Raw genomic sequence first — 23,033 nt, 5'->3', positions numbered from 1 at the left:
CCACACATACACACACGTCTCGCAGGGTTCTGGTTCTCGAGGGGAGATTATTAAAGGAGCCGAGGCGGTTCTCTCAAGAAGGAAGAGGCTGACCCGAGACATACCTATTAATATAGGTTAAGGCCATAGGAGCAGTGCCAGATTTACGTATAAACGAAGCATGCTATAGCTTAGGGGCCCACTCTTTTGGGGTCCCCTAAAAAAATTAAAGGAAAAAAACCCTGGATGTACATTTCCAAAATACAAGATAAAAAACAAATAAAATAAAACCTACATACAGTAACAGTCTTTTGTGTTGTGTAGGCTCCTGTGATGTATGTAATGGGCCCCGCCTGCTCCCTAAAGTATTACTGGTTTGCTCATTTCTATATATAGGGTGGCTACATTCTGCATGGACTGGTTGCATGGCGGCATGCAGCTGCAGACTGCAGTGCAGCACAGCTGAATGTATACTTAATTGTATTTCTGTTCAACAATTACTTTGATAAAATATGTATTTTGTAATGAGAAAAATGGCTTTAGATACCTATTAGGTCCATAAATGGAGGGACGCGGGTGATGCTGTGGGTTAAACCACAGAGCCTAGGACTTACCGATCAGAAGGTCGGCAGTTCAAATCCCTGTGACGGGGTGAGCTCCCATTGTTCGGTCCCAGCTCCTGCCAACCTAGCAGTTGGAAAGCACAAAGTGCAAGTAGATAAATGGGTACCACTCCAGCGGGAAGGTAAACAGCATTTCCCTGCGCTGCTCTGGTTCGCCAGAAGCGGCTTAGTCATGCTGGCCACATGACCCGGAAGCTGTACGCCAGCTCCCTCGGCCAATAAAGCGAGATGAGCAGCGCAACCCCAGAGTTGGTCATGACTGGACCTAATGGTCAGGGGTCCCTTTACCTTCACCTAGGTCCATATATTACCACATAGCATATATTCAACACAAAAAACAGCAACAATTTGTTGTTGACAAAGGACAGCTGGACATATAAAGGGCCCCATTACCTTCAGTAGCTTAGGGCCTCATCAAAACTAAATCCAGCCCTCACAGGAGCCAACTCCTAGGGGCCAAGGGGTCTCCCCCCCAATTTTCCTAGAAGCATTTTGTGGCAGGGTATCTCATTAGCGCGATTAAAACTGCAAAGTGGAAGGAAAGGAGGAGCTGTTTCAGCCTCCCCACTTTCAGCCACTCTCTGAAGACCAGAGAAGAGACCCTCTTAAGAATATGTGGGGGTGGGGGTGGGCAGGAGAAGGACTAGACCAGGGGTCTGCAACCTTTAAGACAAAAAATAAACGTTAAATTAACAAGTTACCTTTTTTTGTGTGTGTGTTCTTCACTCCCCTTCAAAACAGTGACCAGCGTACATGCCCCTTACAATGTAGTGGGCGGGCGGGCAACGTCGGGACGGTGCGTGACTAATGCACGCACCGCCCCCATGCGACGTCACAGCCAGTACAGCGCCCGCCACAGTGGGGAGTGTCGGGGCGCACAATGCGCCTCCTCCCCTTGCTAGTATCCGCCCCAGAGCTGCGGCAAAGGTGTAAAAGAGCCACATGCGGCTCCGGAGCCATGGGTTGCAGACCCCTGGACTAGACCATGTGAAAAATGAACATAATGTTGTAGCTGCAGTTCATTCATTTTCAGCTTTGTATTCTTGTGATTAAAAAAGTGCGCCTAGACATTCCGTTGTTGCTCCCATAACCTAGGTTGAAGGTGCCCTTTAGCTCCTAGCTTTCATGTCTCAGGTTTTAATACTTCCATCCAAAGCACAGATAAGACTATCATATTGCTTTTCGCACTCGGACCTTGCTGAGTTAATCTGCAACTACAGTAGAGGTCTTCCCACTACAGCTCGCTTTCCAGGAGCAGTAGTTCCGACTGCAACATTTACACTTGGACCAAGTGTAAATAAGTATATACTTAGCAGACCTGGCTAGGTATTTACTTAATGAAGAAACTGGCTTGACCATTTTAGTAATAGCCTCTGCAGAATCCAATCTTACTACTATGAAATTACAGTATTGCAGAGGACCCCCAAACCCATTTAATTTAACACCAAATCATTAAATATTTTGCTTTGCTGTAGGAGAAGTTGCAGAAAGCAATTAATAACAATATACATGGAACTACTTATAGGCAAAATTCTCATTTGTAGATTCTCCTTTGGGGGATAAGGACTAAAAAATATTACACTAGAATTTCAAATATGCCTGTATTCAACTGTAAATTATGTTTTATTTTTTAAATGATACAGAAAAGCATGGCAATGGTAGGCATCTATCATGTACATTTCTTATAGAATATGGAAATATATATTTGGGAGAGGATCATTTGAATTTTGTAAATTAAGCCTCTGAAGAATTTAAGCATTTCTTTCACATATTAAATTATAATTTTCTGCATGTTTTTGAAACCATGCTCTTTTTTCATATTGCAGCCTGTCAGTACAATAGTCACAATATAACTTACAGCCCCCAAAACATATAAATGTAACTGAACAATGCCTTTTGGATTGATGTTTTTAATGAAGGATTTTTCCATTCATTTTGGACAAGGTTAAACAACTGAGTACAAAGCATTCATTATTATAAAAACAAATGGCTCCATATACTTGTTTGCAAGAGGAATGAATACGTTTTAAAAGGAAAAGTATAAAGTTCCAAAAGAACAGGACTTTTCATAGAACAAGATGGAAGGTTACCAATCCAACTGTCAAAAACATGAGAATGTGTTGAAAGCTCATAGTAGAAGTTCTGCTGAATATTGTGACTGCTCTATCTATCCATGGTCGATAATTTTTTGCACGTATATAGATTCCAGGAAGTTTGGGTCGGCCACAGCCAATACCAAAACTGGTGATTCCTATCAGATAAAACTTGGTGTAATCTGGAAAGTAACACATCAGAGGTCCTCCACTGTCCCCCTGGAACATGAAAAACAGTAAGTTTTAATTTGCATCTCATGAACAGGCAAAACAAAATACAGTTTTCTAGGAAATATGGATCAGTTGGGAAAGCCTGAATCGGTAATTATGCTCTGCTATGTTGCTTTGCCATGTTGCTTTCTGATACAGGTATGCACACAGATGTTTAAAGCAAACCATTTTTATTTACACACATCAGAAATACACACATGCATGCACCCTTCAGCTTTCAGGGCTCGGACATAGGACAGATATTAACAACCGACAAGCTCTTTTCATCCATCTATTCAGTTAAATCTTCCTTTTCTTCACACTCCATTTTCTCCTGCAGTTTCTAAAGTACTCTTCCATCAATTGATGCTTTATCAAAATTACCACTAGTTATATAGCATCCTGTAGAAAACAGAGAAGCTCTTTAGTAACAAGGCAAACCAACATACTAATCAAACGCGCACATAATTCAGATACAAAACTCTCACCTGCAGAATCTTCTCCTCCAACTCTTCAGTTAAAGCTTTCTTTCCTTCATGCTCTATTCTCTTCTGCGATTTCAAAAGTTACACTGCCACCCACAGCCTCCACAGGTAGGGAAATAATAATAATATCTTTATTGTCATTGCCCCCTCTCAGGGACAACGAAATTACGAAATGGATGTGGCCTCATCCGTTGAGCATCAATATTATATACACATATATCTACAATCCCACTCTAGACCAGAATCGCTGGAATTTTCCAGGGAACATAGTTTCAGGGTCTGGATCCTGTCCTGCTGTAAACATCGTTGCAGGTAAGCGTGTTGATGTGGGCTCCTTGCCCTCATCCTTCAGGAAATGGGTACACACACACACACCACAATAGCCTTCTGGGTCAGAATCACAGCATTTACAAGGATTGCAGCTTCAAGTTCTGGGTCTGGACCCACTGCAAACATGGTTACATGTAAGCTTTGGGTTGAAACAGGTATTTCCCCCCCTAACATCCCTGACTTTCCCTTTTCAGGTTTAACACTGATGGCTGCCATGGAGTATGATAAACTCACAGTATCTGCCTTCTTGACCTACTGTACTCTCCTAGTGCTCTTCTTCAAAGTGCCTAGTAGGTAGGTAAAGACCACAGGTGCCACGGCCGGCTTTGATGCTGCCATGTTCATCCTCAGAACATGTCTGGGTATGCAACTAAGCTCGCCTGCCTCAAGCCCAAATTCCCCCACCCTCCTGATTGGTTGAGGGCTTCAAAACCTCATCCTATTGGACTGCAGCAGTATGCTATCATCGGAGGGGGGGGTCACATGACACCCTCCCCCAAAAAGGCATGTCACGGCAGTAGCTTTTTCTTTTTAATAGGTTTTATTAACGTTTGGGGGGGGGGAATATACAAAGTATATTGGATATTCGAAAATAAAATGGCAATAACATTTCCCACTGGTAATTTGGTTAAGTTGCATTTTCCATTCTCTGGGAAAGTGCCGCTGCCTCTTCCCAAGTGGGAAATCTTGGTCACCTAGAAAGGTATTTCAATTGTCTCAGGGGGCCCTTGTAACAGGAGATCATGTTGTGCCTGCTGACAAGTTGTTACCTGTGTCCTTTGTCATGCTCCAGTCCTTGCATCCATCTTCGACTTTAAGATGGTCATCTCTTGGTTATAAAGCACCGTCCATCAGGTTATCTATTTCATTTAACTGGACTTCCCTGAGACCCCAAAACTGCCCAGCTTTTTCTAGTTCTTCCCCAGGGTACCTGACCTTGTGGATTCCCATGGAAAAAAAACCTTGTTAAACTTAGTTAGATTGCCCTTCTTGACCCTCTCCAAGTTTGCTATTTTCTTTAGGTTAGTCAGGGCCTCTTAAAGGAACATTATCTTAGTATTCTCCCTTAAGGAAGCTTTTAAAAATGTGTTTTGAACCGCATTAGGTAAGGAAACCCAGGGTTCGTGTATGGGCCTAGCTCAAGAGCAAGCTACAAAGGCTGGCTTATCTTGGATATATATATATACGAAACCTACGAAAGCAAATATATATATATATATATATATATATATATATATCACTGCTTGAGCCTTTTCCCCGGATGTTTCTTGACACATAGGTAGAATGGTAGAATGGCCAACAAAATACAGTGGTACTTTGGTTCTCAAACTTAAACCGTTCAGGAAGTTCATTCCAAAACCAAAGCGTTCCAGAACCAAGGCATGCTTTCCCATAGAAAATAATGCAAATCGGATTAATCCGTTCCAGACTTTTAAAAACAACCCCTAAAACAGCAATTTAACATGAATTTTACCATCTAACGAGACCACTGATCCATAAAATGAAAGCAATAATGTACAGTACTATACAATAAATAAGACGGTATTGTAGGTGATAAAAATTAAAATCATTATTTTTTCTTACCTGCACTGATGTTAGTCATTGTTTGGAGGGAGACGGGGCTTTTATCCATTTCCGCAGTCACACAATCAATCAATCAATCAATCAATCAGTAGCTGAACTGGGTTCCACACAGTCACAAAAACAAATCAACCGAAAAAGCCTCAAAAACAAAAACGCAAAATAAATAGCAAAAACAAAAACACCAATCCGTTCCAGAAGTCCGTTTGACGTCCGAAATGTTCGAAAATCAAGGTACAGCTTCTGATTGGTACAGATGCCCCAGAAACAATAGCTGGCAACCACATCGGACATTCAGCTTCCGAAAAACTTTTAAAAACTGGAACACTTACTTCTGGGTTTTTGGCGTTTGAGAACCAAAGCGTTTGAGAACCAAGGTACCACTGTATGTGCTCCTAACACCTATCACAGACACGACCTCTCACCATCAGATCATAGTAAAACTCAGGGAACCATCTCCGCCAATCCTTTCCTCAGGACAGGTAACTATTAGTGTTTAATAATGTCAGGGGCAACTCGGCTGCCCTGTAGGCTGATGTATCTGTATGAGGAAAGGGTAGATTAGTGAGGAACTTCCCAAGCTTGTTGTCCTTCTGCTGACCTATTGTGTTAGACCAATACTCTTAGGGTTGCTGGCCTGAATTCCACTCTTTCTCCATACCTCATAGTGGGGGAAGAGTTAGCTATTCGGGATAGAACTAGGATATTTCCTATCACATATGTATTTCCTACAATGAACACAACTTTCGTGTTTTTCCAAAAACCCTGAGTCTTAATGTGATCATATCCAGGATAATCACCTCTAGCAGGGATTCAGTATTCAGTTCACCTTCGGTCAGCTTTTTAACTCCAAACACCAACATTTTATTCGTTCCTTTGATTTCTGCCTTCTTCAGTTCCTAAACCTTGCTGTCTTTCTGCCCTCCCCATTTTCACAAACATCAGTCATCAGCATCTGAGCATTACCACGGTGCTGCCACTTGCAGTCTTGTTACTTAAGTGTAGGCTTTTGGTCTAGGCAATGTGCGTTTGTGTAGTAACTTACCTGTTTTATTCTGTACCATTGCAACTGACGCTTCTAGCTACAAAGCCACTTTCTCTGCCATTTTGTTAAAATAAATACTATTACTTTACTTTATCAAACTTTATTAGGCATTATGGAAATAAAACCTTAAAAGAGAAAATAACATATAAAAGCCTTGAAATATATATAAAAAGGCAGCAGTTTGCTAAATGCATATATATATATACATATAGAGTCAGTGGTTTTCCTTGTTATCCTGCTCCTTGGAGGACTGCTACCAAAAACTCGGCTACCCCCGCCGTTACCCTTTGGTCAACGTCGGATAGGTAGAAACCCACACATTCACCTTGCTGCGGTTCCAGACCACCCAAAAGAGGGGACAGCACGCGTTGACGGAGCGTACTGTACAATGGGCAATGAAGGAGAATATGCTCTACAGTGTCCGGGACATTCATAGAGCATCTGCAGAGTCTCTTGTTTCTAGGAATGTTTTGATATCTTCCCCTGACAAATGCTGAGGGAAAAACATTCAAACGGGCCAGCATAAAAGCCCTACGTTGGGCTGGGATTATTAGTTTAGTGACGTAATTGGCTCTGCTATCTAAGATATTTAATTCATAGAATATGGGGGAGCAAATTTTGTTTACAGCTGCCATAATATTTTGTCTCTCGACATCCTTTAGTCTAGTTAGGATATTATGGGAGATATATTGCTCACTAGAATTGTACAGGGGCTCCAGCTCGATGCCTAAAGATTCAATCTTTTTTTCGAGGTGCTGATACCATCTTGATTTATAGGAGTCTTTGAGCAAATCAGCGAGCAGACTTGATGGAGGGCAGCGAAAGTGGCAGCGTAACCAATACTTTATTGAGTGGACCATGCCCAATATTCCATTGTGTGTATGCCTATTTCTGCACACATTGTTTCATATTTGATCATAGCTGGGAGTCCAAGAATACGTCTCAGAAAGCTAGAGTGAATCTTTTTTAAATCATTGTTATATGCTTGGACCCATAGCGGGATTCCATAGAATATCTGGGATTGCACTTTTGTTTGAAATATCTGATTTGCCGCAGGAATAAATTGATTAATACTATTTATCTTGCAATCTATGAGTCTTTTGCTAACTCTCCCAAGTAAGAAAAACAACTTGGCAATGGTATAGTTCAATAACTTTGAGGTGTGCAATGATCTCCAGATTAAAGATTCCCAAAACCACATTTCTGCGAGTACAAGCTAGTTTGTGTACGCATGCAGAAAGGGAGATGGGAAGCCTGGTAAAAAATGACACGTGAATATATTTTTGGCAATATGTTTTAAAATAGAATTATTTCCTTTTTACCTGGCAGCTATCCACATGTCCAGTTTCAGAACCAGCACAAAGCATATTCCACGATACTACGCCTGCATACCAGTCATATCTATTGCAGATGTATAGTGGAATAATGTCAACCTGAGCTTCTTGTAATATAAATTTTCCTCTACCTGTAATCAGCACAAAACACTGTTAGAAGTATGCTTGTGTTTCTTTAGCACTGTGTAATATAAAATTGCTAGCTATAGCAGCTCTTGGGAAGGACAATGATAAAACTCATGAACTGTGCCACACATCCCCTGTGAACTCTATTTCCAGTATTCCACAGAAAATTAATACTTTTAAAAAAGCATTTTAATAGTACATTTAAAAACACACAGTGTGAATGCAACACACACACACACACACACACACAGAGAGAGAGAGAGAGAGAGAGAGAGAGAGAGAGAGAGAGAGCTTTGACAGGTCCAAGGAATCCTCCGTATATTCTACAGCAAACTCAGTTTTCTTTCTGTGCATGGTGCAAAATAATCCTGAATGTCCTCACTGGAGTGAATCCAATGCTACTCTGAGAAGGGCTAGCATTGAATACAACTCACTGCAAAGATTCTTCCTGAGATCACCAAATCTCAATTAGATCACCAAACTGATTTTTAACACAGATTAAAGGACACATAAGATATTTACCCTTCTCCTCTGTGTTTCCCCATCCACTTATGAAACATGGGTTTTCATCTGCCACTAGTTGAGTAGTGCTGTTAGGTAAGCAGATAGGCTGAATATAATCACTGTAGCTGATAGGCCTTTTTAGTTTAAACAAGGCAACATCATTTTCGTACGTGCTTCTCTTGAAACCAGAATGCATCACGATAGCTCTGACATGGCGCTTTACGGTAGAAGATTCATAGTTATAAAGATTGTGCAAGCCAAATACAACCCTCCAAAATGCTGGATCCCTAAGAGAGAATAAAATCCCTTTATCATGTCCACATACAGGAATTTTCTTACAAACGGGTGGTTCAGAAATGATTTTTCTGCACATGTGATTGGTTCATAAGACACCCACATACCTTCTTCAGTCACCATATTTGTTGCTGTTCCACTGCTTACTGTCCACATCAGTAGGCAGATCCTGATGAAAAATATTCTGGGGCAGATCCTGATGAAAAATATTCTGGATTTTATATTGTTCCTCACCCCAACCACACTTTCTCTGTCCTCCACTACATTTTTACTCCATTGCCTTGTAAGAAAACATTCAGAAGTGTGGAAGACTGCAAAAGCAAATGCTACCACCTTCACAACAGTCTTGTGATTTGTGTGTGAGCAGCATCTATTTCCATTTGTTTGTTTTATACTTTAATAATGGAAATCTTGTGCGAAAATATTTGTCTGCGTCTCCATCATGAATGTGGGCATGTCTTCTCAATATAATTACTACCTCTTAATGCCACTTCTTTATCCCAGTGCAACTACACCTACTGCTCTTTGATGCTGATTATTTTATTTCCAGATGTAATTATAAATACTTCTGGCTAAATCATAGTTTCATTGAGCTAACATAAAGGTAAAGGTAAATGACCCCTGGACTGTTATGTCCCGTCAAAGGCAACTATCGGGTTGCGGCGCTCATCTTGTTTCAGGCCAAGGGAGCCGGCCTTTGTCTGCAGACAGCTTTCCAGTTCATGTGGCCAGCATAACTAAACCGCTTTTGGCGTAACAGAACACTGTGACGGAAGCCAGAGCGCACGAAAATGCCATTTACCGTACCTTCCTGCCACAGTGGTACCTATTTATCTACTTGCACTGGCGTGCTTTTGAACTATTAGGCTGGCAGGAGCTGGGGCAGGAGCTCACCCCGTCGTGCGGATTCGAACTGCCGACCTTCAAACTATCCCTGTTTGGAGTTGAAAAGTCAAATACACCTTTGGTTAACAGTCAAATGCACTAACCAGTTGCACCAGAGACACCTGCAAGAAACTGAGTTGAAAAGTATGATTATCTGCAGTAAACAGAGCCACACCACATTTAAGTAACATTCATTGCACTCTTAAGGCACACGACTCTCTCCCCCCCCCCCAATAATCCTGGGGACTGTAGTTTGTTTAGGGTACTGGGGCAGTGAGGAGGCAAACTATGGTTCCCATGATTTTGGGAAGAAGTAATGGTACGCAGGTGGCGCTGTGGTCTAAACCAGAGTCTAGCGCTTGCTGATCAGAAGGTTGGCGGTTCGAATCCCCACAATGGGGTGAGCTCCTGTTGCTCGGTCCCTGCTCCTGCCAACCTAGCAGTTCGAAAGCACGTCAAAGTGCAAGTAGATAAATAGGTACTGCTCCGGCGGGAAGGTAAACGGCGTTTCCGTGCAATGCTCTGGTTTGCCAGAAGCAGCTTAGTCATGCTGGCCACACAACCTGGAAGCTGTACGCCGTCTCCCTCGGCCAATAAAGTAAGATGAGCGCCACAACCCCAGAGTCGTCCACGACTGGACCTAACAGTCAGAGGTCCCCTTTTAATGTGCTTTTAAAATATGCTGTACATAAGAGATAAGGAAGTAATTACTGAAGTTATTCTTTTGCAGTATAAAATGTCTCCAATAGGATCCATGAATTAATCATTCAGGAAGCAGGTTTCATTGCATCTGCTTTGCTGGCAGCCCAGTTCCATCAGGCCTCTGAACTATGCTGGCTGGTCAATACAGAAATATAGAAACTGTCTAGAAATCGGTGCCTGAGTTTTGAGTTTTGTTTTCCTCTTCCCTCCTCCTCCCTTTTCCCTTGTGTGTTTGTTTTTTTGTTTATAAGCCTACAGGTAGGAAGTGTCTTGATTTGATTTCATGTAAGCACTCTGGGAGGCTTCTTGGCTAAAGAGCAGAGTACAAATGCTCTAAATAAATAAATGCTTGGCATTTTCCTGCAGACAGATGTGAACTCATTTTGTACACAGAAAGCAGAGTCCTTGCTCTTTCCTTGCCCCCTCTCCCATTTCAGATCTGAAAAACTACAACGTTCTAGTAGATTTCTGCCCACCACCTTGCCCAAGAAGGGGGTATTTATGACTGGGTGGTAGTTCTTTTAACTGCAGGGTCCAGATGGCCTTTTTTTTGGGTAATGAACTCCGCTGCAGAGATCTGGTTTTCCATGCCTTGTATTGATATTTGCAAAGTGTGAACTCCAGAAATGTATGAATTGCATTGATTGTTCAATCCACTTTTTGCCTCTGGTTGCCCATGGGCTGTGAAAGGTTCTCCACCTTGCTATAAAGCATAGCAGGGAATGGTTTCAGGTGGGGATGGGGGGGGGGGGTGAAAGGAAAAAGGGCCCCCAATTTCTGAACTATCCCCCTGCTTCTGATCTCTGAATTGATGTTACAGGCCTATTGCCGCAAGTAGGTTGCTCCTGTTATTGATATACTGAAATGTTTTGTTCCAGGTCTCTCTCTAGCGGTAGATACAGATTTCAAAAATAAGCTAGTCGTTTTAACAAATATACTTTTTTTCACACCTATAACTGGCAAAAAAAGAAGAAAAAGATTTAGAACAGAAATATACCTACGTCCATTTTTTAATGCAGTGTGCTGCTGTCAGCACTGAGTAGTTATTAATCACGGATCCACCACATACATGGTGATATCCTGTACCAAAGCGGTAAACTTGAAGACTAACTTGCCATGGCCATGCCCCTGGCTCAGCATCACGTCCACCCACAATCCGATTCCCTACTGTCATCTCACCCATCAGAGGCCTTGTCCCGCAATCTAGAAATGAAAACACAGTTATGCTAGTGGTGAGATACGTCCCTCAAAATACAGCAGGCGTTCAGCAACAAATACATTTAAAGCAGATCCTTAGAACCGTTGTTTTGAATGGATCGGTATGGCACAACAATTCTGTTACCGGATGAATTTCTGTTGGGCATTGTGGAGGGAAGTATTTATTTACTTATTGGACAACAAAACCCAACTCCCACTCTTGCTGGCCACTTAAACTTAAGCTTCTGCCACCATTCAGTCTCACTCATTTCCTCCAAAACTTTAGCTTAACTAACCGGGCTTCATTAGCTGATCATATAGTGCAGGGGTAATATAGGTAATTTGGTGCAATTATACCTTTGTACCTTGGAACTCGAATGGAATCGGTTCCAGAAGTCCATTCAGAAACCAAAGCATGGTTTCTGATTGGCTGCAGGAAGCTCCTGTTGGACGTTCGGGTTCCAAAGAACGTTCGCAAACTGGAACACTCACTTCCGGGTTTGCGGCATTCGGGAGCCAAAACGTCCGAGTACCAAGGCGTTCGGGATCCAAGGTACGACTGTATAGGGTTTTGTATGTAGGAAAGCAGAAACTTAAAACTAGCTTGGTGGTTATTAGGCAGTCACTGCAAGATCCCTCAATGCTGGCATGGTATGTGCCCACTCGCCACCCAAGCTGTGGTCTGCTCTGCACTAGCTGCAAACCCCACATACAGCACATTACACTGATGACGCTGTGCCCCAAAACTCCTGATGACTGCTTCCAATGGCATCTGATTGGCCACAGAGGACAAGTTGCTGCGCTTAGATAGGCCGCTGGCCTGATCCAGGAAGCTTTGCTTATGGTTTTAAGTTTACACAATCGATTGAAAGCTCCATGTTTCAATGAGGTGCTATTTTCTCCCTACCACCACTTTGACTTTGAGAACTGATCGCAGAAAATCCAAACCATCAGTCATGACACAACAGCGTGCCTACCCTGCCCCAAAACCCAACAAACAATTAAAGTCTGCTTTAGAAAAGTTTATTTAAAAAAGCCTATTTTCCAAATGAAATGAACGTCAGAACATTATTATTATTATTATTATTATTATTATTATTATTATTATTATTACTATTATTACTAATACTACTACTACTACAATCATAACAATAATATTAATATTAATAATAATTTATTTATACCCCGCCCATCTGGCTGGGCTTCCTCAGCCACTCTGGGCAGCTTCCAACAAAATATTAAAATACCATAATGATTCAAACATTAAAAGCTTCCCTAAACAGGGCTGCCTTATTGTATTCACTGCCACTTATTGTTTGGTCATGGTGTTGCTCCCCCACAACTTCCTTAAAATCCCGTTTCTCTCTTGTGCCAATGGATATAAAGCCCAAGGCATGAACTTGGCAAAATGCACCCATTACCATGCATAGGTTCTGGACTACACAGTACCACTTAACCGGAGACATCATTTGTGAGAACCAGCACCTCCACACGCCCAAATTTCTGCTATAACGGCGCCCCGGAAAAGCTTTCACATGTGACTGCCCTGCTCCCGATTTGTTTCCCATCTGAACTGCAAAAATGCGAGAATGAGAGCGCAAAACAAAAACCCACATGTAGGAATCCTGCAGAGCTTGCCTTCCGCATTCGCAGCCCCCATCTCCTGGCAAGTGGCTCTGGGGATGGTATTTGGGTCCCCGTGGAAGAACCCATCATGGCCGTATGAGTCAGGAGGCATGCTGTCCCCCCCCCCCCCCCAATGTTTTATTTCCAACAAGTGTCGCTGAGTGGCTCAAGATGGAGGGGTGTGTTTTTTTATTTAAAAAAACCCTTTAAAAACATAAAATAACACAAGATATGATCCAATCTAATTAAAAGGAAGGAACACACTATTTCTACAACCATTTGAAGGGTTAACATGTGTATACTGCAGCTATTCCAAACTATGCTACCTACCCCAAACACAGGGGTGTGTTTGCGTGTAAACTTTATTGTGTGAGGAACCAGGCCCAGACCGGGGGGGGGGGGGGGCATATGGGCCACTTGGCCCGGGTCTCCGATTCCAAATGGGGCCTTGATCAGCATATTTATCTATATTTTCCATTTTGTCTTTATATGCAGACACGGTTCAAGCCTTGAAATAAAATTATTTGTCAGCATAACTTTTGTGAAAATTATTTATATACTTACTTATTTATAAGACTTCAGTTATCCCCAGGGTAAAAAAAAAGGGGGGGGGCACATTATCTACCTGGCCTGGGTCTCTGCCTGGCTCTGCAAGGCCCTGTGAGGAACTCCAGAGTTGCTAATTAGAACTGCAAGCTGGGCTTTTGTTTTTCTGTTATAAAAAGGCCAAAACTATTGTGTGAGGAATGCCAAGTGGCTAGTTATGTCTGCAAGTTGGTTTTTTTGTTTTTGTATTATTAAAAAGGTCAAAACTAGGATATTTACGGTAACTTGTTTCCCAGTATGTGTAACAGAGTGTTTAAGTCTTGTACAACACCTTGTGAAATCAGTGTCAGCCAGAGATAATAGATTTCACAGCAGAGCAGAAAGGGTAGCAACAAAGAGGTTGGCTGGGTGGTAGAAGGTGTGCCTGAAAAAAGAGGCAGCAACCTTCCAGACTGACTAGTTATGGGGGGCATAAACCTTCAAGGATCAGTGTATAGTGCTATAAGTATTTTAAGTCTCAAATATAGAATAAATATTTATAAATGCACACATATCTAAAAGTATAAACAGTGGTCGTTTCCAGGACCCAAATGCAACCCCTCGAGCCGCTTGCCGGGAGACGGGGAGGGATCCTCACGGTGGATCCATGGGCCTCGACCTGCAGGAAAGAAACCGCCCGCTTGATTTGAGGGATCCAATGCCTTCGCATCCTCCCCCCCCCCCAGCGGCGACCCCGATGGCGAAGCTGCGCCGCCTGTTGCGCGCTCCGCGCACGTCCCACCCGAGGTTTTGAAGCGGCTTCCCTCCCGCTCCCCGCCTTCCTCGGGGAAAGCGCGCTCCACGCGCAGCTCCGCCCCTGCGATCCTAAACGGTGAGCGATCCTAAACGCTTCCGACGGGCCGCGCACCGCTCAAGGGGGACGAGGAAAGCCCGGCTCACCCTCCGAGGGAAGCAGAGACGTTATGTTCAGGGTCACGGCTTGACCCAGCAGCAGCGCCAGCAGAGGCGCAGCGGCTGCCCTGAGACGGCTTAGCCGCATCGTCCGTCGAGGAAACGTTCTCCTCCGGCCGAAGTGACGTTAGCGCGGGAGAGGCGAAGGGGGGGCGAAGCGCGCAGCGGGAGCTTCCGCGCCTTCTTTACGCCCGTCGGTTGGATCGCTTGCTCCTCGGGGCGGGAGTCTCCTGTCGGGGATCGATAAGGGAAACCCGAGAGCCGGCAACGAGGGAGGATGGGGACGACCTCTCCCCAAGCCCTACGAAAGCGAAGCTTCCTATTATTTAACCCGACGTAAGGAAAGCAAAAAAACGCCTGGTGAAATGTCACAGCGACGGCAGCTGATACCGACTTTGCCCGTTACAATAATCGTATTTTACGAAACTAATCGGGGCTAAGAGAGGCAACGGGAGGGGGCATGGGTTCTTTTAGCAGTTAAAGGGATTTTGATAAATAAGGATTGATATGCCTAATAATAATGATGATGATGATTTTATTATTTATACTCCACCCATCTGGCAGGGTTTCCCCAGCCACTCTGGGCAGCTTAAAAAACTGTAAAGGTAAGGTAAAGGATCCCTGGACAGTTAAGTCCAGTCAAAGGCGACTATGGGGTGCAGTGCTCATCTGGCTTTCAGGCCGAGGGCGCTGGGTTTGTTTACAGACAGCTTTCTGGGTCATGTGGCCAGCATGACTAAACCGCTTCTGCCACAACGGGACTCAGTGATGGAAACCAGAGCACATGGAAACGCTGCTTATCTTCCCACTGCAGCGGTACCTATTTATCTACTTCAACTGGCGTGTTTTCAAACTGCTAGGTTGGCAGAGCAACGGGAGCTCACCCCATCGCAGGGATTCGAACCACCAACCTTCTGATTGGCAAGCCCAAGAGGCTAAGTGGTTTAGAGCACAGCACCATCAGTGTCCCTGATATAAAAATGGTAAAATATTAGGCATTGAAAATTTGCCTTCAGGTGTCTTCTAAAAGTCAAGTACTGTACCGGTAGTTGTTTATTTCCTTAACATCAGATGGGAGGGCGTTCCACAGGGTGGGTGCCACTACTGAGAAGGCCCTCTTCTTGCCTGGTTCCCTGTAACCTCCCTTCTCGCAGTGAGGGAACCATCAGAAGGCCCTCAGAGTTAGACCTTAGTGTCAGGACTCGACAATGCTTGTGTAAGAGCAACACAAGTGCCCTCCTACGATTGCCTCTTATAGGCGACCATTATGCAGTGAGGGCGGGGGAAAGCATATCTTAAAGGATTTAGTTCTGAATCAACTCAGTGTTTGGGGTGTGTGTAAAACTCATGCAAGGTTGGCTTTGCATCTGGCCAACTGAAGCACAATACAGTATTGTAATTCTACAGCACTCTTTGTGTAACTTTTCCCATGGTGGGCATTGTACATTGTCCCCCCCCCCCAATATTATCACAATAACCCTATGAAACAGTTTAGGGTGAGAGTTCGTGACTGGCCCAAGGTTACCCCATGAGCTTCATAAGCAAGTGGGGATTTCAACCCATGTCTCTTAACTACTAGAGCACACTAGGAAAAAAAAGTTATGGTAGAATGAGAGCTATTTGTTTCAAGATTTATATGCCACTTTTCCACAGCTGATAAAGCACTTGTGAACAGTTCACATCAGTATTAAACAATAAATTACAACGGTGTGTGATAAAACACTGAAACAATAATGTATCACTCAACAAACCAGTCTACCTTGTACTGATAAAGCTTGGTCCTAAACACAGGCAACTTACTTATTAGCTACCACTGATCTTACTACCGTAGCTTTTAAAATTGTACATAATAATAATGATTTTATTATTTATACCCCACCCATCAAAAAATGTAAAATATACATATATGTAAATTCCGCATGTGCTGTGCCTAGAAAGCATAAGTCCTGGCAGTTTCCCGAATGACTGGAGTTTTCCCCTTTCCAAGGGAAAACCCGCTCTTTAGTGATATATCAGAACAAATGGCAATCTGGGGGAAACCCAGATTCCTGTTCGCTCCAATTGAACACTAAAGAGCAGGGGGTTTTTTTCCAGGAGGATGATGAAAGCAGCATAACAAGGGGAGGCATGGATAAACCAGTCTGTATATACATATTTTTTATTGTGAAATCGCTTTGGGAAGCTTTATGAGAAGCGATTCATAAAGGAAATTAAATGAACAGTGCTTCTGGGTTTACATCTTTGCGGATAAAACTTGTTTTTGAATTTGTCAATTCAAAGTAGATTATAAAGCATCGTAACTGTTAAATATTGCATTTTGGTAAAGATTTGCAGGAGGAAATAATTGAGTTTAAAAGTGCAATGGAAGAAGATTGCCTGTTCACAGAACAAGATGAATGGTTACCCACACCACAGTTGAAAAAATCAGAACACATGGAATGCTCACAATGGAGGTTTTGTCAAGTAGGCGTGAATCTATCCAACTTTTGTAATTAGCTGCATGTATATAGATTCCTGGTAATTTTGGTCGACCACAGCCAATACCAAAGCTGGTGATTCCTACCAGATAAAATTTGTCATCATCTGGCAAATAACACATCAGAGGACCACCACTGTCTCCCTGGAAAATGAAAAATAAAGAAGACAATCTAAGTGTTGTTGACAGTATTCAGAAGGTTTCACATGGAGAGGGATTGAGATATAATCGTTTTGAGTTTTACCTCTCAGAAATCATCAAGAGAAAATACTCATTGCTAGGAAATAAGGATGAGTCTGGAAATACCGGTAATGAATTGGGTAATCTACCTTTGTGGCTCAACAGCACTACCAACAGGTAAGGTAACGGGACCCCTGACCGTTGGGTTCAGTCGCGGACGACTCTAGGGTTGCGGCGCTCATCTCGCTTTACTGGCCCAGGGAGCCAGCATACAGTTTCCAGGTCATGTGGCCAGCATGACTAAGCCGCTTCTGGCGAACCAGAGAAGTGCATGGAAACGCCGTTTATCTTCCCGCCGGAGTGGTACCTATTTATCTACTTGCACTTTGATGTGCTTTCGAACTGCTAGGTTGGCAGGAGCAGGGACCGAGCAACGGGAGCTCACCCCATCATGGGGATTTGAACTGCTGACCTTCTGATCGGCAAGCCCTAGGCTCTGTGGTTTAGACCACAGCACCATCCACTCTCGAGTACCAAGAGTCAGGCCACTTTAAAAATGTGATCATTTGGGGCAGGTGGGGAGAGGAATTCTAGACATCAAGCTAGTCATACAATAATAGTACTGTACATGATATTCCATTTAATGTTAGCTACCATAACAAGAGCCATGTTTTTATTACAATTCTTGCCTCACCCTCTGTTGCCAAATTCTGTTTTGGAGGGAAGCATAGTGAAAATAAGTGAATACCCTGAATTTTTATGCACTGCTCTTCTTTCATTTATTTTATGTTTTGAAATGTATACCCCACTTTTCTTTCTAAAATTAACTCAAAGGTTCCCACTCTCATTCGTCAGCTACTAGTATATTTCAGTGAGCCAAAAAAGGACTCAAAAAGAAAATAGTGATAACAGGGTCTATATCTTAACTGGAATTATCAAATCAATATTGGGCACATGAAATTATGGTATTGCTTGAATTTTACTGTGATTTGTCAATGAGACCATTTCATCAAATGAAGAAACAGCAACTTATTTCTATTAATTTTCCAACTGCTTTGGTAGTACTGTGACCAGTGTTTACCCTCATCCAGTAATGATATTTGAGCTACCAACAAGAAGACAACAGGTTTCTTCAATTTGTTTTGAAACAGAATTATCTTCATTTTACCAGGCAAGCGTCAACATGTCCACTTTCAGAGCCAGCACAAAGCTGATTCCTTGATAGTCGTCCATTATACCAATCGTAACTATTACAGACTTCGTGTGGAAAAACTTTTATTTCAGCTTCTTGTAATATATAACTTGGTGTACCTATAATGAATACATAAAATACAGCTGGTAGTATGCCTCTGTTTAACATTCTGTAACATATTGAACAATATGCAAAAATGCTGGCTGCTGACATCTTTTGGTCCAAAGTAACTTTCTTAAGCCTCATGTACCACAGCCACATCCCCATTAAAGTGCAGAGAACCTATGTCAATTGCTAAAACGGAGCTCAAAAGTCATTCCACCATCTTGGAGACGTGATGAATTTTGGTACACTGACCCTAGGTGAATACAGAGCTGTAGATACAATCCCCTTTTTTTAAAAAAAAGTTATTTATGATTTTCAATCTTATACATTTCAATAATTTTACAATCATTTTAACATTTCAAAACTCGACTTCCTTCCCCCCTTAAATTTTTATTTTATATTTTCTGCATATTCCAAATTAAATTAATCATTTATTCATCTACTTTCAATGTATACTCTCAGCTGTAGATGCAACCCCATTTATCTTTGAGTGTGCTGCCCCACCCCCCAGTCTAGTCCCCCCGGTCACAATGTTTAAAGCTGAGATCAAGTACAGTGGTACCTTGGTTCTCAAATATCTTGGTTCTCAAACGCTTTGGTTCTCAAACTCCAAAAACCGGTAAGTAAGTGTTCCGGTTTTCAAACTATTTTTGGAAGCTGAACGTCCGATGCGGCTGTCGGCTATTGTTTCCAGGGCACCTGTACCAATCAGAAGCTGCGCCTTGGTTTTCGAACATTTCGGAAGTCAAACTTCCGGAACGGATTAAGTTTGGTGCTTTTGTTTTTGCTATTTATTTTGTGTTTTTGTTTTTGAGGCTTTTTTGGTTAATTTGTTTTTGTGTGTGTGGAACCCAATTCAGCTATTGATTGATTGACTGATTGACTGATTGTATGACTGCGGAAATTGATAAAAGCCCCCCATCCTGACTATCATCAGTGCAGGGTAGAAAAAAATTAAATTTTCCTTTTTATCATCTACAATACTGTCTTATTTATTTTATAGTACAGTACATTGATTATTGCTTTCATTTTATGGATCAATGGTCTCGTTAGATAGTAAAATTCATATTAAATTGCTGTTTTAGGGGTTGTTTTTAGAAGTCTGGAATGGATTCATTCATTTTGCACTACTTTCTATGGGAAAGCGTGCCTTGGTTTTGGAACGGACTCCCGGAATAGATTAAGTTTGAGAACCAAGGTACCACTGTATGTGAAATGTGCAAATGTTGTGGTCCTAAGTTTATTCTGCTCATTGTCAGTTTATTTGTTTTGGCCATGAATACCTACTGAGTGTATACTTGTTGGGAAACCTGGGTTTCCTTCCAAGTAATGTGAAATAGTCTCAATGTATTCACAGCAAGGAGGTATTCTAAGATCACCAAACTAATTCTCACTCTCAATAACAGATTAGTTGAAAACTATAGATATATATATATGGGTTTTATATTCTGATTTTGTTCTGTGAACCGCCCTGAGACCTTCAGGTATAGGGCAGTATATGAAGTCAATAAATAAAAAATAAAAGGAAATATTTACCATTCTCTTTTGTCAATCCCCATCCACTTATATAACATGGGTTCCTGTCACTCAGGAGAAGAGGGGTGCTAGGTAAACAGATGGGCTGAATATAGTCATTGTATGTGATAACCTGGCTTAATTTAAACAAGGCAATATCGTTTACGTGACTTCTTGCATCATAACGAGAGTGGGGGATGATTTTCATCACCTGGCTGTTTACAGAATGAGTCTTGTCTCCATAAAGTCGACGCAAGCCAAACACAGCCCTCCAAAGCTCTGGTGTTGTCCTAGGACAAAATGAAAGCCCTTGCAGAGTCAATCATTAAGCTAGGATTGCAACTTCAGAGCAATGAATTTTGTGTCTTGCTTCACCATCTGTTCAAAAATAAATGAAGCTAGACTCATCAAACACCAAAAGAATGAAAGAGATATAATAAAAGCAACATATCCAGCAAATCGTTTACATTCCAAACAGATATACAGATAGGTAACACTAGTCAGAGCAAGCTCAAAACATGCTCAACAAGAGTTTCAATTCAGTTCAACTAACTTGGAATTGGGCAAGACTAGGCTTTAGTTCACCCAGGTCAAAGACAGAGTTTGGCACACAATGGCACCCCTCTGGGGGCTAGCCCCTCCGTAGCTATGGCATTGCTTGGAATGCCACAGTGACAATTGTGTCTGTAAATACAGCAATGTTATTTCCTTTCCTATCTGTGCCTTTTTTGCAGGGAGTTGATTTTATGATGCTCATTATCCCAGGGGGGAATTACATTCAGAAATTTGCTGGAGTGGACTGGGGGACATTCAGTGAATAGGATGGATCCTCCCTCTGGAAAAGATAGGCAAAGCATTTCAAGTCTTTTGCCTCTTCCAGGATTAGGAGCCATTCTACCCTCCAGTTCTGCCCTGCCTCTGGTCAGGTTGGCAGATTCCATTTTTCTATGGGTAAAGGGGGGGTCCTTATTCTATATACCACTGTCTTTGTGGTTTCTCTTTTGCTTCGTTTTTTGCCTCTTCCGTGTTTGAGAGGGTTTTATCCGACAGATATCCATAATATAACTATAACACTACAAATCACCTGGCCTTGCAAAAAGCTGAAATAAGATAAAGAGCCACATGTATGGATACACATACAAAAAACATTCAGTAAGTCCATATACTTATATTTGATCCATATACTTTTCTCATACCAGACACAGAAAAAGATTGAATATATAAAGATCTGAATATATACCTGTTTTGAATGCAGTGTGCTGCTGTTAGCACGGAGTCATAATCAATTAAAGATCCAGCACATATATGAAGGTATCTTCCATAAGTATGGTGAACTTGAAGACTAACTTGCCAAGGCCATCTTCCAAGTTCAGCGTCATGTCCACCTACAATCCGTTCTTCCTCTGTGGTCTCATCTACAAGTGGCCTGGTTCCACATTCTAAATATCAAAATTTATATTGGTGAGATGCAATCCAGCAATTGGTTTGCATCTTTCCATTTATGCAAGGACTTGTGTTTGTGCACTAGTACATTCTTTGAATTGTTGGGGATACCCAGAACACCTGATGGAGATATTATGCAAACCTGAAACATTCACAGTGTGGGGGGAAATAACCCTGGTTATACTGTATTGTTGGGTTGCAAACCAAAGCCAGCTTCTGCAATATCACTGATTTTAACCTATGTTAACAGAAGACTACATTATATGACTATTGTAAGATGCTCTCTTTTTTTACCCCAACAGGGCACCTAAACCTGCAAGAAGATGGGTAAAATCACATGTTCTAAATTGAATACGATCCTAGTTCCAAGGAAAGATCCAGAGTTCATGATTTTCCTCTCCCCCTTTCTGAGGGTGGACGGACAAGGGGCATCAAGAAATCTAAGACTGTTCCTGTTTTGTATGTGGGCAGCTCATTCCTTCTCTCGAAGGTGCTCTCCATAAAAGGATCTAGCCTTGTTTCCAGTCAATTAGGTAAAAAAAGATAAAGGTAAAGGACCCCTGGACGGGTAAGTCCAACCAAAAGCGACTATGGGGTGCAGTGCTCATCTGGCTTTCAGGCCGAGGGAGCCAGTGTTTGTCCACAGCCAGCTTTCCAGTTCATGTGACCAGCATGACTAAACTGCTTTTGGTGCAATGGGACACCGTGACGGAAAACAAAATGCACGGAAACGCTGTTTACCTTCCGTTGCAGTGGTACCTATTTATCTACTTGCACTGGCATGCTTCCGAACTCCTAGGTTGGCAGGAGCTGGGACAGAGCAACGGGAGCTCACTTCGTCACATGGATTTGAACCGCTGATCTTCTGATCAGCAAGCCCAAGAGGCTTAGACCACAGCACCACCTGTGTCCCTCCAGTCAATAGTCCCATAATCAATAGACTCCATAGTTGCCTTTGACTGGACTTAACGTCTAGTGGCCCTTTACCTTCCAGTCAATTAATTCAAGGGTTGGTTCTAAATAATTTATTATTTCCCCACCCCACCCCTAAAACACTGCAGGTAATTTTGCTTGCTCCAATAGGATAGAAACCGAATCCCCTCATTCTCCTTGGCCTATTTTTCGGATGGCAGCCAATGGTCTCATTGAGCAGCCCCCTCCCCTAGCCTCGTTCCTTATGGGCGGTTCTCACGGAAGGGAAGCCCCTAACACCGGAGGCCACTAGCAGCCTCCCTCCAGCCCCAGCCTCGAAGGGCGTGCCTGACACGTGAGAACCTGACACGTGAGAATGTGCCCGCGGGTTCCGCCGCCCAACTCCAAGCGAAGCCGGGCTCACTCTCTAGAGAGATCCCGGACGAGGGATTCTCGCCGGCGGCCTCGCCCAGCAGCAGGAGCAGCGCCAGCCAGCCAACAGCCGGCGCACGAAGACGTCGCATCGTCTGTCAAGGACACAAAATGGCGGGCGGCGAGTCTTCTCCCGCTTTTTCCCCGCGCTGCCCGGCTGAGCGTCACGTGACAGCCGCGCGCTACGTTTTTCCGACGGCGGCGCCTGCGCGTTGGCGCCTCATCCTTCGCTCCCAGGCGGCGGGTGTCGCGACTCGTCCCTCTGCA

At 42.9% G+C, this 23,033-nt stretch overlaps 1 protein-coding gene and 1 long non-coding RNA gene across 6 annotated transcripts; both read right to left on the bottom strand.

The window, feature by feature from the left end:
* Nucleotides 1-2,496: 2,496 nt before the first annotated feature.
* TMPRSS12 (transmembrane serine protease 12) lies at nucleotides 2,497-22,933 on the bottom strand. 5 transcript variants are annotated; one of them, XR_014561705.1, is made up of 7 exons: nucleotides 22,759-22,933; nucleotides 21,220-21,418; nucleotides 20,001-20,269; nucleotides 18,336-18,478; nucleotides 16,958-17,131; nucleotides 11,303-11,394; nucleotides 8,459-8,597 (listed from the first exon to the last, which is right to left on the bottom strand). XR_014561705.1 is itself a non-coding variant. In XM_083729038.1 (6 exons), the coding sequence occupies exons 1-6, from the start codon at nucleotides 22,856-22,858 to the stop codon at nucleotides 11,374-11,376; spliced, it is 906 nt and encodes a 301-aa protein (XP_083585164.1). In that variant the 5' UTR covers nucleotides 22,859-22,933; the 3' UTR covers nucleotides 11,238-11,373. The 5 variants fall into 5 exon arrangements, 3 of the variants coding, with proteins under 3 accessions (XP_083585162.1, XP_083585164.1, XP_083585163.1); XR_014561706.1 differs by having other exon boundaries at nucleotides 8,463-8,597; nucleotides 11,307-11,394; XM_083729038.1 differs by lacking the exon at nucleotides 8,459-8,597 and having other exon boundaries at nucleotides 11,238-11,394.
* LOC310840013 lies at nucleotides 3,080-3,502 on the bottom strand. Its single transcript, XR_014561758.1, has 2 exons — nucleotides 3,394-3,502; nucleotides 3,080-3,307 (listed from the first exon to the last, which is right to left on the bottom strand). It is a non-coding gene; the product is annotated as an uncharacterized lncRNA (long non-coding RNA).
* Nucleotides 22,934-23,033: the final 100 nt, after the last annotated feature.

This window comes from Podarcis gaigeae, assembly GCF_964106915.1.
Source record: "Podarcis gaigeae genome assembly, chromosome: 2".
NCBI lineage: Eukaryota > Metazoa > Chordata > Lepidosauria > Squamata > Lacertidae > Podarcis > Podarcis gaigeae.
This window is presented reverse-complemented; position numbering and strand designations above follow the sequence as displayed.